Source organism: Gavia stellata, chromosome 27, assembly GCF_030936135.1.
Source record: "Gavia stellata isolate bGavSte3 chromosome 27, bGavSte3.hap2, whole genome shotgun sequence".
Taxonomy (NCBI): Eukaryota; Metazoa; Chordata; class Aves; order Gaviiformes; family Gaviidae; genus Gavia; species Gavia stellata.
In genome coordinates this window covers 6,674,451-6,690,109 of record NC_082620.1, presented here as the reverse complement: position 1 = coordinate 6,690,109, position 15,659 = coordinate 6,674,451, and the positions used below count along the sequence as shown (strand labels likewise).

Genomic DNA, 15,659 nt, shown 5'->3' with positions numbered 1-15,659 from the left:
TTGATCCTGAAACAAATGACGACAGAAATCTTCATTTCCCGGGGTTGACTATCCAAATTAAAGTACTCAGAGTCAAATCTGATTTCATTGACATGAGTGGCAAAACTGCCAGCGACTGACTTCTCAAGAAGAAATAATCCTCCAAGTGAAAGATGATTTTGTTCTTTTACAAGTACGTTCTTGCAGGTGGATAAAAAACACCCATGAAGTCTCACAGTGGGTCCCAGGTCACAGCTTTGGTGAGTGTCAGAGTGCTCAGAGCTTTGGTTTTCTTTCTGTCATATCTCTTTAAACAAATACTTATTTGCTAAGAACCCAGAGTGTGATGAGCTTTTTGAATTCATTGAGACAAGCAACCACCATCACTATAATTCAAAGGATGGCTTTTTAAAAGGGCTTGGTTATTCTCTGTGTGGTAATGAAGTGCACTGCTATATAAATGAGGATAAAAGGTGAGCAGCTTTCACACCTCAGGGCCCTATCTGCTCCCTGCAGGGGTCAGCAAGACTATTTGCTCTATCACGGAGAGCATAGCACTAAGAGCAAGAGATTTTATGCCTTATATTTATTTTCCACTGAAGTGTTAAGGCCTGAACTCCACAAGAAGCAAGATATTAGCCCTGATGGACCAGTGGTTTGCTAAGGTGGTATATTCTGCATTCCTGTGTCCGCTCTTTAATTGGATTAGCTTGTGGTTTGACTGTAACATGAAAGTGGGTTATCTCCTCTCTTCTGTGCTTTATGGGGACACGGAAAGCTTTTTGTGAGTCATAGATCCAGTCTTACCGTGTCTGTTCCAAGGTAGTCATCTGACAATTATACAACTCATTATATTTTCAGTTGTCAAAAGTAAAAGCAAAGCTAATAGAGCAAGAACAGAGCTCTTCACAGATTTAGTCTTTGTGTGGATACCACCTGGGTCTCTGAGGAATTCAGGAGGTCATTAAGTACGAACTGAAGAGACCAAAGGGTTATATTTTACCTGAGTTTCATACTGCAAAAATGACAGTATTTCAGAAAATATAGCTTGTACTAGAGTTACCTTATAGTCCTGCCGAAGGAAGTCTTCCCCATTCTTGCTCAGAGATTCTTGTTTGTGGTAGAATTGATGAATTCATGGCATACTTTCCATACCAAGAGTACGCTCGGGTGCCCGTAGAACCATAGCATGTGTCTGTGCACACATGCAGGACAGAAAGTTGAACACACAGTTTTACAGAAATCTTCAGTACTTTATGCCTTACTCTATCGGAATTCCAAAATTGAAACAGTGAGAAATGACTAACCCTCAGTGGCTACCGCTCTTGGAAAGTACTCTTTGAAGTGTACTAAGTTGGTCATTCCTGACTTAAAACAGTACCAGATCACTAGTTGCATGATGAAGACTAAGGCCATACTTTTACTTTGCTGTTTATCTTACCTTGTTTGCTGATCATACAGGCATTCAAGTTTAGCAGTGATGAGTGGTATGAATGCCAGCAGATGAGCAAATCGCTGGACTTGCAGAGCCCCAGTGAATATGATTTTTTAATTGCTTCACTATACCAGAAATGACAGCAGATAGTTGATGATGTTTTGGTTTCTCAATATTGTTAAACCTTGTTGAGCTGTGGATTAACCATGCCATGGGTAGAGAGGTGCACAGATCTGGCTCTGCCTAAGAGAATTTGGCTCTGGAAGTGGTATCGCAGTGTTCATGGGGTAGTGTGCTGGTGGGATCTGGGAACTGGTAATGATTAAACTTCCAGAAAAATTAAAATAAAAGCTAGCAATAATGTTAACAGACCTTTTGGCAGCCTCTGATGCAATTGGCTCCTCTGCATCATGCTGGTAGAAAAATCATTCCAGTGCCACAGGTAATTCAGTCACTGAGCTGTGATTTACACCTTCACAGAAGGCAGCTGAATATTCTGAGAAGTGAATGTCCTCACACTTTGAAAGGGAAAAAGAGAGAATGTCGTTAGCTTGTGACTTTTCTGAAGAAGTATTTTTTAATGAACACAAGATTCCTTGAGACCTAAGCACCTGTTCTGAAATCTTCATTTTCTGGATGTTGTTTTGGGGGATTTCTAGAAAGAAAGGTGAACTCTTCCCAAATACATCACCTGCAAAACATGGTGCTCTAAAGATTTTTCTCTGGACTGGGTGCTCCAAAACATACCTATCTCACCTGGCAGCACTGAACAGTGACTCTTGCTGTTCTGTGAAATTCAAGAGATGATAGGTCTAAAGCTTGCTCCATGCCAAGCACCTCATGGGCTCTGTGCCCAACAGGCTTCCATTGAAGCAGCTATTAAAAGCAATTTCTTCTGAGCCACGACGGTGTCTCTGCTCTCCTATTAGCATAAGCTGCGGAGAAGCCAGCTGCACTGTGGAAAATTTCATGATCTGCAGAGAATCCATGAGCTCATTGCTTAGACCGAACCCATCTCAATTCCCATGAAACACAAAGGGCAGCGGTCCGCTGGGGAGAGGCGTCCGAATTCTTGAGGTACCTGAAATACAGTGGTCCGCCTGGCATTGTAGTGCTGTGAGTAACCAGCTCTCTGCCCTGCCCCTCTCTCATATAAATACAGTGGAGAGAATGTGTCTTGCACCGTGTAAAGACTGCTGGAGCGGAGCGGAAAGCTTTACTAACCGGGTATACGTGTAGTAACGTACCTCCCCTTTCCTGTTGTCCTGTGAATGAGGATACTGACCACCTTTGTACGATGCCGAGGGCGCTGTCCCTGGAAAGTGTTTACTAATTCCTAGAAGGAGAAAATAAGGAGAGAGTTGGAGGGGGACTAGCAGTGTTTAGATAACCCTTTGGGAATGTTTGCTGGGACGGCAAGTGTTTTTCTTAGGCCGAAGACTCTGATGCGTCTACCACCAGAGCCTCCCCTCTGTGCTGCGCTGGGATAAACCGCTGCCAACAGCGGAAGCACCCAGAGCACTGTTTGTGCGCCTAAGCGTTTTGAACGTGAGAGATGGTTTCTGCGGCGAGGAGCGAGCGCTTAGCACCCCCGCTCCGGCTGCTCGTTCCCTTGGGAAGGCCGGGACCGGCACGACGGGGTTGCCAAAACCCGCCCTGCCGCCTCTCCCGCGGGGGCACGGGGCGGCGGGGCCATTCCTCCCCGCCAGCTTGCTGCCCGCGGGTTGCCGGGCACGGCGGCCCGAGCCACCGCCGCCCGAGTCGCGGCCGGCCCGCCTCCCGCCGGCACCTCCCGCCGGCGCCCCCCCGCAGCCGCCCGGGCCCGGCCCGCTCCCCGCGGCGGCGGCGCGGCCGGCGCTGGTGCCGCCGCGCCGGCAGGGGGCGGCGTGCGGGCGCGCGGCTGGCCCGCGGGCAGCGCGGCGGTGGCGGGAGGAGGGCGGCGGGCCCGGCCGCCCCGCGCCCCCGCTGCCCGCCCCGCGCGCCACCCCCCCCACCCCCCCCCCCCGCCGGCCCGGGCACGGGGGGCCGCGGCGGCCCGCGGGCGAGCGCGGCGGGGGGGCCGGCGAGCGGCGGCCGGAGGATGCAGGCGGGGCGGGCGGCGGCGGGCTGCCGTTCCCGGGTCGGGCAGCTAGAGAGCAGTGCAGGGAGCGAAATCCCGGCCGAGGAGCCCCTGCGCGGCGGCGGCCGGGCGCTGGGAGCTGCCTTCCTGTCGGGGGCGGCTCTGGGCCGGAGGCCGTGAGAGGAGCCGAGCGGCGGCGGAGGCCCGGGCCGGCTCCCCGCTGCTCCCCGCTCCCCCTCTCCCATGGCGGAGACCAAGATCATCTACCACATAGACGAGGAGGAGACCCCCTATCTGGTGAAGCTGCCCGTCCCGCCGGAAAAAGTCACTCTGGCCGATTTCAAAAATGTCCTCAGCAACCGGCCCGTGCACAGCTACAAGTTCTTCTTCAAGTCCATGGACCAGGACTTCGGGTGAGCGGCTCCGGGCCGGCGGGGGCCGCGTGTGGCGGGGCGGGGGGCGGGGGGCGGCGGTCCCGGTCCCGGTCCCTGCCCCTCCTCTCCTCTCCTCCCCGCGCCCCTTCCCGCTGACAGCCGAGGGGAGGTCTTTAAGCCTCCCTCGGCCCCGGGCGGGAGACACCTGCTTCGCCGCCGCCGGCGGGCGCCGCCTGCCCGGGGGCTCCGCTGCAGCCCCCGCCCGCGTGCGGGCCGTGCCGGGGCGCTCGGCTGCGCGGCCCGGGCCCGCCGCCGGGTGCGGCCCTGCCCGCCGCCCCGCGCCGCGCACTGCGGCGCCCGCTCGGCGCTAGGCCCCGGCGGCAGCCGCCGGCACCCCGGGGGAGCCGCCAGTGCCGCCGCCGCTAACATGGCGGCCCGGCCCGGCCCGGCCCGGCCCGGCGAGCGCCGGGGTCGGCGCGGCTGCCGTCGCCGCCCGCACCCCGCCGTCGGGGCCCCTGCGGCCCTCCAGCCCGGCGCCCGCCGCGGGGGCTGACAGCCCCGGCCGTTTCCCCCCCACCCCGAGGCGAGGAGGCCTCTCGGGTTGTGTGCCAGCAGCCCCCCCCGGCGCGCTGCCCGCCTGGCGCGCTGGGCGATGACCGGGGCGGGCCGGGCTCCCTCGGCCGCTCCCCGCCCGCCCTGTCGCTCCCGGCCGGGCCGGGCCGGAGGGTGACGCCGGGCAGGGGGTGAGTGGCAGCCGCCGGCCGTAGCTGTCACCGTGTCGGGGCGAGGCTGCGGGGCCTGTGGCAGGAGCGCTTCGCCAGGGCGGGGATTTCTGAAGAGCCAAGGAGAGTCCGGCTGCAGACACGCTGAAAGGTGAAGCCTTGTGCCAGGGCAGAAGTGCCGGTCTGAAAGTCGGGCTGCTCTTCTGGGTCTGCATTCGCACGCCCTTGGTCAGGCGGCGAGTGTGGAAGGGTCGGTGGTGGAAAGGGCCGCTTCTTCAAAGGGCGTGCTCCCTGCTCCCCACTGCCAGCCCCTTCTGCTTACTGGGAGTGCAGGAGACGAGGGCCAGACTTTCAAACGACCTTTGTGATCGTGTAGGCCAGATTTCTGACTGGAGCTAGGAGATGTCTGGCATCGTTCTAGTCTCCGCACCCAAGTGTGGGTTGCATGCCACTGGGCTTATTTACAGTCGTAATAAAATAAACCAATAAAAATCCCTTTGACAGTTTGCCAGACAGTAACTTTCAAAATGTATTAATCCTTTTGTGGCAAATCACTTCTCTTTGTACTGACATCTGTCACTGGCAAGACAATGTTATATGCTTAAATGCCTTGCTGGTAAAAAAGAGAGCATGTTTGTGGAAACTAATATGGACCTGACTCTAAACACCACGGTTGAGGTGCGAATTTTCTGTTTGGTGAGATAAGTCATCCCAAGCATCTTTTTACATATCGTGTAGCCTCTTTCTTATCTGTGAGACCTAAAGCCTGTAACGTTGTGTTTTTTTCCACAGCAGAATGTGGATATTGTTTGTTGACATGTATTTCTTATGTGGCGAGTTGTTAGTATTGGTGTGTTACTGTAGGAGTGTTCATGTGTTGACTTCTTGTTTTCCTGGATTGTGAAAACATGTTTTTGGGAAACAACTATACAAACTGTTTGTTTTCAAAATAAGTTCTTTGAAATTGTCTGTCCATAAATCTGTCTCCTTCACCCTCAAGTGACAGGGACAGATACCCTGCAGTTGTCGTATAAATTCAAGCTCTTAAGTTTTTGTGGTGCAACCTCAATAAAGGATGTTGGGTTTGTTGAGACAGCGTGTGCATTCATTCTCACTGCTACAGAAATTTACTACTAGAAAATGTAAACTGTGCTGAGGCATGCTGAACATACTAGGAAGATCTCTAACACGTTTGGGCTGTTCTTGATCTTTGACCAGGTAACAGAGTTAGTAACGTAAGCCCTCAGTGGATTCTCTGGTTAGTCTCGAAACTGGGGTGAAAAGTGTCTGTTCTTCTTGCGTTGTCTTGGAAATGGAGGTGATGGAAGATGAAGGGCTGCAAGTGGATGATGAGGATTAAGACCTGTAATTTCTGTCTTATTTAAACAATAGGCTCAAATGTAACTACTGAATGCATTAGGGTGGCAATCCATTGTCTTGAGACAGCTAGAAGTAGCTCTGTAGATAGTGACTCTTGAAAGCCAGTAAGCTGTCAATCAGATTTTTGTTTGGTCTTGTTTTGTTTGTCAACCAAATTTTTGTTTCTCTCTGCATCCTAATTACTTGTGAAAGATGGGGAATTAGAAGAAAGCGTATATGAATCTTGGCTGTCTTAGCAAGCGTTAGTAGTAAATACAGGCTTTTTTTCATCATCTTGTCTTCAGCTGACTTTTTAAAATTGTTGTTGCGAACAGGTAATTATAGATGCAGTTGCCACTAACCGTAACAAAATTGTGTGTCTAATTTCTACCTCATGTGCCTGAAAATGTCCTCCAAAGAAATTCTTTTCTCTGTGTTCTGAAAGTGGTACTTAGGCCTAAACTACAGTAACATTTTGGTTTTAAATGTAGTGTTCTACAGTTCCAGTCTTCTGTTCTTCATGTTGCTGCTCAATGGCTGTGCGGAGCTGTAATTTGGCATGGTGACTGCCGGTTGGCAGGGCAGTTTGTAAATCCCAACGTGGAGTGAAAAGTACTTCTTGTGTTAGGAAAGCAAATGTTTTCCTGGAGAAGTGGAGCCTCCTTGAGAAGCCAGTGATCGGGAACTGACTTTGCAATACTGCACATGTTGTTGTAATTAAGGCACAGCCTTTCCTGGATCCTGAAATAATGTAATAACTAAATGTGTTCAGAAACGGTGGATGTGTTGAATTGTTTCCAAGGATTGAAATGGAGTTGGGCTGGGGACGTGGAGCCACATCAAGCTGTGTTATGAAATTAAGCAGTTATGTGTTTTGTGTACCTGTGCCGAGTTACCAGCCTGCTTTCAGCTTGGCTTCTCGGGAGGTGCAGGAGAAGAAAGGTGTAGGAGTGGCATATTTGTGTCTGAACTTCGGTTACAGTTTAATTTAGTCCTCTGCCTTTCAGTCTTCATGTTACACTATCAGTAAAGCTGTGGAAAATAGATGCAATGCGGAACCTTCATCTTGATTTTCCTGGCAGCATTACTTTGCCTTAAGAACACTTTTCCCTGTGCCATATCATTCTCAAGGGTGCCTTCTGCACTAACTCTTGATGGGATGGACCCGTCTTTATTCTGAAAACCCAGGCTTGCCTACTGACTCCATCTGTAGATAGGATGTTGTTTTTAAGATGTAGGATGTCTGTGTTCTGATTTTGACTCAACCCTTCAAAGTGTTTTGTAGCTTCTATTTTTATTCTAGTTGGTGGGAAATAAAGCAGGGACATTACGGGATCAGACTCGTTAATGTGATAGTATCCACCAGCAATGAAATTTAGAAAAGGTAATATTTATGATATGTGTTTTATAGACACGGAGCTGTGTCATGAGCTTACTTAGTTGCTTACAGCGACTGATTCTTTCCTCTCTGGGGAAGAGCTCAGAGGTCACTTCCAGTCACTGAAATTGTTGATGCTAAGGTTACAGCCACGCACATCCTCGCAATAATGTATAATGCAATTTTGTTGATTCTTTGATGATTGAAAAATGGCGAATAATGAATACATCTAAAAATAAAGCTCTAGTTTGTGATGCCTGGGCTGTCATGACTGAAACTCTGACAGCTGCATAAACTTGTGTTGGATCCAGATGATTCATAATGAATCTGTGTGACAGATCCTATAAGAGGAATTCCTATCTGTCTGCTCTTACATATTTAGTATTTCAAGAGCTTTTCTTGTAAAACACTGTCACTAACTTCCAAAAATACAAAATTATAAATGTATATGATCCAGTCATACCCATGAGTTACATGCTTTTAATTTTGCTATGTAATAACCTACTCTGAGACTCCGTGCTACTGTTTCATCTCTGGTCAGTATAGGATGCTATGCTGTGACATGATTCTAGCAGGAGAGGTTCAGAAGAAGAACTGTACTATCTTAAATACGTGATCTGTACAAAAGCTCATACTAATAAAGATACTCTCTCTGCATTGTTCTGGCTTCCTTTGCTCTGTTCAGTCAACATGTCGCTGGGGCCGGAGCTGCTGATGGTGTCTCTCAGTACTGCAGGATAGGAAGAGCAAGCCAGTCTAAGGCTCTGCAATCTTTATCCATCGAATACCAGAGTATGTCTGTTCTGCCATTCTTCTGGGTGAGGTTCAAGTCCTCATTCTTTCCGTTGTGTGAACTAATACTCTTTTGATTATACTTCTTTAGGGAGTACTTTGAGGAGTGGCTTTTTAGGCATTCCTTTGGTATCAGCAAAAGAACTTCCTTTTAAACTGTACTTTTAGGTGCAGCTGTTTCTTGCGCAGAAATTGATTTTCTTGGTACTTGGTGTGTTGAAAACTGGCGAGCAATTGTGATTTAAAGCAGTAGGAATCTCATTTGGGATTGAGATTATGAGCTGAATGGGGCAATTTTTGGTAGAAGAGGAACATGAGAAGCACTGTTTTGTGTCGTTTCTCATGGAGGCAATGTATTCTCTCTGTTTTCACCCTTGCCCTAAGAGGAGTCCTAACTGAGAAATGGGAGTCCTAATTGACAAATGTCTAGCAGTGGAGATGCAGAATAATGTCATGCTTGGGAAAGCTTTTAGATACAAGATATTAAAAAAGCCACCCTCAAAATATTTTTCATGGGGACAAATGAAAGGAGGAGTTGCCTAATTATCAGTGAGGCTTAGACAATTAATGCTTAAAGTGCCATTTGGACACTGGACATACTTGAAAAACAGAAAGTTGATTTGCGTGTTATATTTGCAGAATTCTGCACTCATTGGACGTAACTATGAAAGCTGGTGTAAAAATCCAGCAAGCAAAAGAACATTGGACAAAAACGTGGAAGCCTTATTTCTGCCTGTTCTCTGTCAATGAGATGCCACAGAGTTCTAGACTCTGAGCTAGCCAAACTCAAGAGAAGGTTTTTGGGCTGAGTTCTGTGCTTGGAAAACTGTTTCCGTGGTTTTTCAGGGGTAAGGCAGCACACTAGGCAAAAGTGCCTTGCAGGTAGGATTCTGCCTTTTAGGTGGACTCTGCTGTGCTGTGTAGTAGTAAGAGCGTAGTTTTGGGTTGGGCTTTTTTTTTTTTTTAGTAGTTATTGCAACAAAGATTTTAATGAGGTACTTTTGCTGGTGTTTTTAAGGAGATCCTCTCAAGACTAAAGAGCAACATGAAAGGATGCCTATCTCCATCCTTGTTTGAAAACTGAGCAAGCAGGTGACAGAGCCTGATGTAGGTCAGTTACAGGTAGGAGTTTGTCTTTTTTGAAACAGAATAAAATGAAGGCAAGTGATTAATATTTGCATTAGAAAATACAGAGCTCGTAGACTAATGTGCAGAGGGGGCATGTGCTAAAAATAACAGTTTAGGAAAATGATCTTTGCAGGTCTGTGACAAGGATTGATACCAATAGAATGAGTCTGTATGGATCGGAACTAGGCAAGGGGATGTTGAGGTAACTACTATGATCAAAGCTCTGGCAAGTATTTTAACTGTATAAATGGAAAGTTTCAGAAATACTACACAGACTGCAAGACCTAAATGTAGGCTGGATGTGAAGGTCTAGAGAGCAGTCAGAATTCAGGACAATGTCCACGTTACTGACCTGAATGAAGGGCAGGTGGATGAGCAGATAAGAAGAGGTGTGCCATATAACTTTTAGCCTTGAAATATAAGCAAGATTATCTTTACAAAGCAACCATGTAGAATCTCCCTCTGTGTGCTTGTTTTCCCACGTGCATCTCTGCCTCCTCCTTCTTTAGTCTCTTCTACCCTCAATGTTATTGAGGGAACAGGGTGTATTTAGGAGGAGTGAACGAGCAAGGAAGTAGTTCCATGAGGGTAGAACTAATGAAAGCAGGTTTCCTGAAGACTTGTGTCCTTTCAGTGTTAACCCTTTGTATTTTCTCCATTATCTCAGGCTGCTTCATCAGTTAGTAGATATTCAGAGATCTGAGATGCAGTTAGACTTACTTGGACACAAGGCTCAAAAGGGTTGGGGCTTCAGCTGGTAATACAGTCACATAATTTACCATACAGATCTTTGCAAATGCCTATGGCATGTTTACTGAAAATACCTTTTGGATCGGAAGAGTGGTGGAACAGATAGAGCAACAAATGGGTTTCTTTTAAAGATTTTTTTTTTTTTTTTTTTGGTATCCTGTACCCTTTTTGGCCAGGTTTGCCTGCCTGTAGGCTAGAAAGGAATGATTGCATAATAGTTAAAGTTGTCTTCAGGTCACGCTGGGACAGCTGTTCCCTGTGATGTACACAAGCATGACTGACCAAGAAAATGAATGCAAGGCATGTTACAGTCCATGGCTAAGATTCATGACCCTCCTCTTCTGCTGCTGCCAGCTTTGCTGTGGGAGGCTATAGCAGGGTATGTGGCAGCACTGAAGCTCTGTTTGGGACTGATCCAAAGCCTAGTGAAGTCGCTGAACTGTTCTGTCACGTGAACAATACTGGTTCGAATGTGTAACTTGCAGTGAGTGCAGTGGGAGGAGAATGCTTATTAATGAACGCTTTCCTCAAAAACCCCACAGGTGGTTAAGTAGATTGAGTTGAGAAGATGCTTGGACTTTTATTAGTTCCTTGAGACAGCTGATAAAACTGAGTATGGCGACTCTGACTTTACAGTTCAGTGGGTTGATCATGGTTCTTTCCAGCTTTCATTCCACTCAGCATGGTCTGTTGCACACTTAAATGCTGTAAACATTGCAGTGCAGGAGTCTTGGTCTGCTTTTGGTAGAGGAGCTCAAAAGTGAAGGCCAAGTTTCACCTAGATTCAATCAAATAAATCTGGAATAATATTCTGAAAATAGGGATTACTAAGAGCAGGTCCTCGGCTTGAGTATCTGGATCAACAGCAACTGCATCGAGGCCTTCGGAGGAAGGAGAATTCTTAAGACTGGAAGGGAGATTTCCCTAATACCTACAGAAAGTTGGAGTACTGTTACCTAGTGGAAGCAGATGGATAGTTGCATAGTTAAAGCCCTGAACTGAGACTTGGGAAATAGAAAAAAATTGTATTCAGCCACAGATTTAGGCTTGGACTCAGCAGAGTACTTGGACACACTGAAGTGTAGTGCTGAATTGAAGCCTGTGTTAGCTACTTGCCTAATGAGAATAGCCTTTATTTCTCCTAGCTTTTTCCCATTTTCTCTGCTGAAATTTATAAACCTTCTGGAGACTGTGTGTCTTACTACTTATGTTTACACAGCATCTAGCACTGTGGTGCTTTTCTGTTTGCTGACATCAGAAAGCACTATTGTAGTACAAATAATAAAAATATGTATAAGAACACCAGCCTAACAGACCTCAAAGCTCATACTTTGTAACCACACTAGGTTAGCTTACACATATTTTGCCAAGCTGATTCTGATAGCTGTCTACAGTACAAGTCACTGCTTATTTTAATGTCCCAACTGTAATGTAATCTAAATATTTAAAACAACCACTTTTTCTGCTGGAACCTGAGGACTGCTCTGCTCTGAGGGTGGAGTATGTTACATTTATTAAAAGCTAATCCTATGAAAACATGCTAAAGGGATACATCAGGTTTGGTCTGCTTCCTGTGGCTAGTGATCTGCAGTGGGACAAGTTAGAAAAACAAGTTTACTACTGTTCATTTAATGAACACCTCCACATAGTGTATGCACAGTTTTGTTTTTCTTTTTTCCAGTGCTCAGGTAGACTTGTTTTGGCTTAAGAATACACACACAGACTGTACAGCTGGTGGAAACATTAACAATCTCTATAGGATTCAAGTTCAGCAACTTATCTATGGGCTTGCTGTATCTCTAATTAAAATTTGCCTGTGAAGTAGGTTGAATTAAATGTGATTTATTTAATAATAATAATTCTTGAAAGATTATTACCATTCTGGCCTGCCACAGGAGAGTGAACAGGCAACCAGGAGGAGATCTAGATGCACCAGGAGGAGATCCACACTCGGCGCTTTGAAACCAACCATAAATTGCAATGAAATAGATTGAAGTTTGGAATTAAGGAATTAATTTACATACAATATTAAAGCCTGTAAAGATTTCCATGGTGTAGTTGAGATTAGTACAGCAGACTCCCTTCACTTGGATTCTGCTTACCTTCAAGCATGAGTTTGGCATTTTTGAAAATAGCATTGTTCATGCTTGCATTTGAGATTTGACTTCAAATGCAGCCTGGTGGGTGTTACCATCACTGTGTGCAACCTTGTCAATTAGCATTCTGATTAGTACTTTCAGAGATTCGTCAGGAGCACCAACCATTTATTTCAACTGTTGTGCCACAGTGTTAGGTGGAAAGGTTGACAGGGTGGTGTTTATGAAGCACAGATAGTAATTTTTCTGTATATGGCGTCACTGCTAGAATTCTCTCCCTGTTCTGGTGTTTGTCTTCTTTAGGAATCACGACATGTTTCAATTTGGATGTCTTGATGATTAAAGTTACTTCCTTTCTCTCTTTTTTCCACAACAGTTGGGGTTCATGTATATTTGGGTGATTAGATTTGTTGTTGTGCTTGATATGATCAACAGTAGATTTTCTGCCTTCATTTCTATGTGAAATTCTTTTAAATGGTGATTCCCCCCCCCCTTAAGTTCTGGCTAATTCTCACTCTCTTTTCTGTGTTTACATCATTCTTTCCTTGTAAATAGACATGGAGAACGGGTATCCATCAATGTCTTTATGCAGCTGGTATTTGCCTTGAGAATACTAGACCTCGAGTAACTTGCAGTATATTATATTCTCCCCATTGTGATCTTGAACGCTTTGTGATTGGTAGGGATCTGACTTGCTATTAGAATTTCTTTGCAAGCGCCCAGTTTCTTAATGTTTCTGCTGACTGAATAGCTAGTCCACTGTCTTTATTGCTACTTGGTCCAATTTTAGCATCTCCAGGGTAAATGTGCAGGGTGGTTACTTGCAATTACAGCAGTGAGCTGTGTTTACAGCCTCTTTGAAATGGCGAAGGTTGAAGTTTCTATTCCACCTCCTTTTGCGTTAAATAACTTGGGGATATCAGCTGGTGTTTGCAAAGTGGCAAGCCTTTTTTTTTTTAATTTACTTAACACTTCTACCACACAGAGGCAGTTTTTTTTTTTTTTTTTTCTGTGTTCATGGTAAGCTAAAAAGGAGCAGCATTATCCTTGAAACTTTCAGCAGTGTTGGAGTCCAGTCTTACATAAAGTCGGTTGAGATCAAGTATCTTAAAGCCATTAAACCCTGATCCCCTTTCTTAGCAGGTATGTACCTCTCTCAATGTGCCTCACATTATGGGAGGGAAAATTGAATAGAATCATCTGATTGTTCTAATTAATGATGCTGACTTTATTGTAGTTTATTCTGTCGAGGTTTTTGGTTCCTTAAAATGCTGAGATTTCTCGATTTTATTTGGAAAGTAATTAAGAGAGAGGAAGCAAAGTGAGAAGTGTTAATTTCACTGAGTAAAGGCAGTATCTAGAAGACTTTTAGTCCTATTTTCAGTGTATGTGGGAAAAGGAAGATGGCTTGGTATTTTTGTGTGACTTAACCGTCTATTTTGCGAGTACTGGAGGTAAAGTCAGCCTTTGTCCTTTCTGTGTCTACCAGATAATCCTGAGGTGAGTGAGTGAGTTCTGAGTATTTCTTTTGCTTTGTCATCTACGCTAACTGAAGCAGCACTCAACACTACATGCTGAAACACCCAAAGAGAACTTGAGAAAGCGGCTCAAAAATGTGGCAGTGTCCTTTCAGTTACTGGTGCTACAGACAGACTTAATTTATCCTTTGTTCCTTGAAATCTAGCTTTGCCCTTGTACTGACAGGACTCAGCCTGTTGTATAAGGAGCAAGCTGTGCTGTTGCCGATCCTTTGTTTGAATGTTTTGGATAGCTTGACTGTACTGAATAATGGAGAGGAGGTGAATGGCCTCCAGTAAAAATGGACAGGGCACTGAATTGAGACAGATTAATATTACTTGGTCCTATAGTTATTTTTTTAAAAAAGCTTGCTCGTGCCTCATAGTTACTCTCTATTTACTCCATTGTTTGCATTCTTATTGCATAAGGATTCCCTGTAGTTCACTAAAGCTGAAGTCTGTAAACTACTGCATTGTACTGAGCAGAATTCTTTTCTGGTGCAGTTTAATGGCTAATTACTTGCGATATCCAGGATTACATCTTTTCTTTGGCTATGTTATTTATAAAGAAAACAGGTGCCTCATCTTTTGCTAAATGTTTACTTTATGTGCTCTAATTGTGTTATTACATGGCAGTAATTAAGTCCTGCAAGGGATGCTTGTGCAATCTGTAAATGAAGCCTCTTGTCTGGTAGTCTTGAGTAAATGTCAGAGTACTGTGGTCTTCAGTAGCCAGCATTTTGAAATCCCTCTACATGTAGCTAATGAGAAAAACACATGTAAATTCAGTTTAAGCGCAGCTATTTGTTAAGAATTTTGCAAGATGCAGTATATGCAACCCCAGTTCCAAAGAACTGACTGTTTTCAGAGAAGATACACTGAGTAGGTGGATTGGAAAAATTAAAAGGGGGAGTAAAGCATTCCTGACAATCTCTAATATCAGTTTTACTGTTTGTTTAATCTGTGCTTGCTTTAATTCACTTGGTTGGGGTGCTGAATCTGGACAGATGATTAAACTCATCTGTTTTTCTTGTCCCAGCAAAATGTGTTGTTTTTTCATAATCATTTAGGGTAGGTCTAACTCTACTTCTAATGAAGATAGAGGAAAACCATTCCTGAAAAATCTCACCGTTAGTGTTCAGAAGTGCAGTCTTGCCTTGCTCATTCAAGAGTTTCAAGACAGGTTTTTTTGCCTTATTTTGCTTCTGTTCAAAGATTTAGCAGTGAATGCAGACAATGGTGCTTTTAAATTGGTCTGCACTGTTAGTTTAGCTCACAAAGCTAGTATTGCAGTTGGAAGCCTAATAGTAATTGAATCAAAACGTCTGTATAAGAGCATGTTGCTGACAATAAAATACATGAAAGTTGTAAAAATGTCCTTTATCAATAGAATGACACTCGGTCTGTTTTGGTCTTCAGTTCTCTATGCATTTACCTGTACGGTCCAAAGTAGTCTTGTGGAGACTGACTTGAAGTGATACCAGGAAAGCACTCTTGGGGTTGCTGTGGCATGGTCCTTTCCCTGACACAACCGACCCTGTGAAAAAGCAGAAATGAAAAAGAATCAGCCAGCCCTATGTTTGCATGATTATATAAGTGTAAGCCTTTACTTCTGCATGCTACTATGCCATGATACAGAGACTTAACCTTTGGTTAGCTTCAAACATGCTGAAATCTTCTACATGTGTTAGATGTAGTCCATCAATAGCCAGTTAAAGTATTTTGGAAGGTATTTTCTCATCATGATTTTAGTTAGCCTAAAAATCGATGTGTTAAAAAAGGCAAATTTGTAAGAGGTATTCTCAAGGAAGCAGCATCTGTTGATAGTAACATCTGAATTTTTTTTTTTCCCCTCGGAGTTCATGGCAGCTCCCACTGTTTTCTGACCCTCGTTTACTTTGAGAGTATACAAAAAAGAAAATTCCTCTCCTTACACACCCTCCAAAAATTGGCAGATAGAGGAGGAAAAAATGAAGGGGTCATGTCTCCTCTCCAGATAACCTGCAAATCTAAGAGTGGCATCCAGCTGTCTCCTGAGAAGATCCCTTTAGATACTAAATTTTGCTTGTT

General features: G+C 45.2%; 1 protein-coding gene across 2 annotated transcripts in view; it reads left to right on the top strand.

Moving 5' to 3' along the window:
- The first annotated feature begins 3,689 nt into the window (after positions 1–3,689).
- DVL1 (dishevelled segment polarity protein 1) overlaps positions 3,690–15,659 on the top strand; it is a 99,748-nt gene continuing 87,778 nt past the window's right edge. For both annotated transcript variants that reach the window (XM_059829922.1, XM_059829921.1), the window contains exon 1: positions 3,690–3,886. In XM_059829922.1, the coding sequence (XP_059685905.1) occupies positions 3,717–3,886 (170 nt within the window). In that variant the 5' untranslated portion in view covers positions 3,690–3,716. The remainder of the gene's footprint in view (positions 3,887–15,659) is intronic.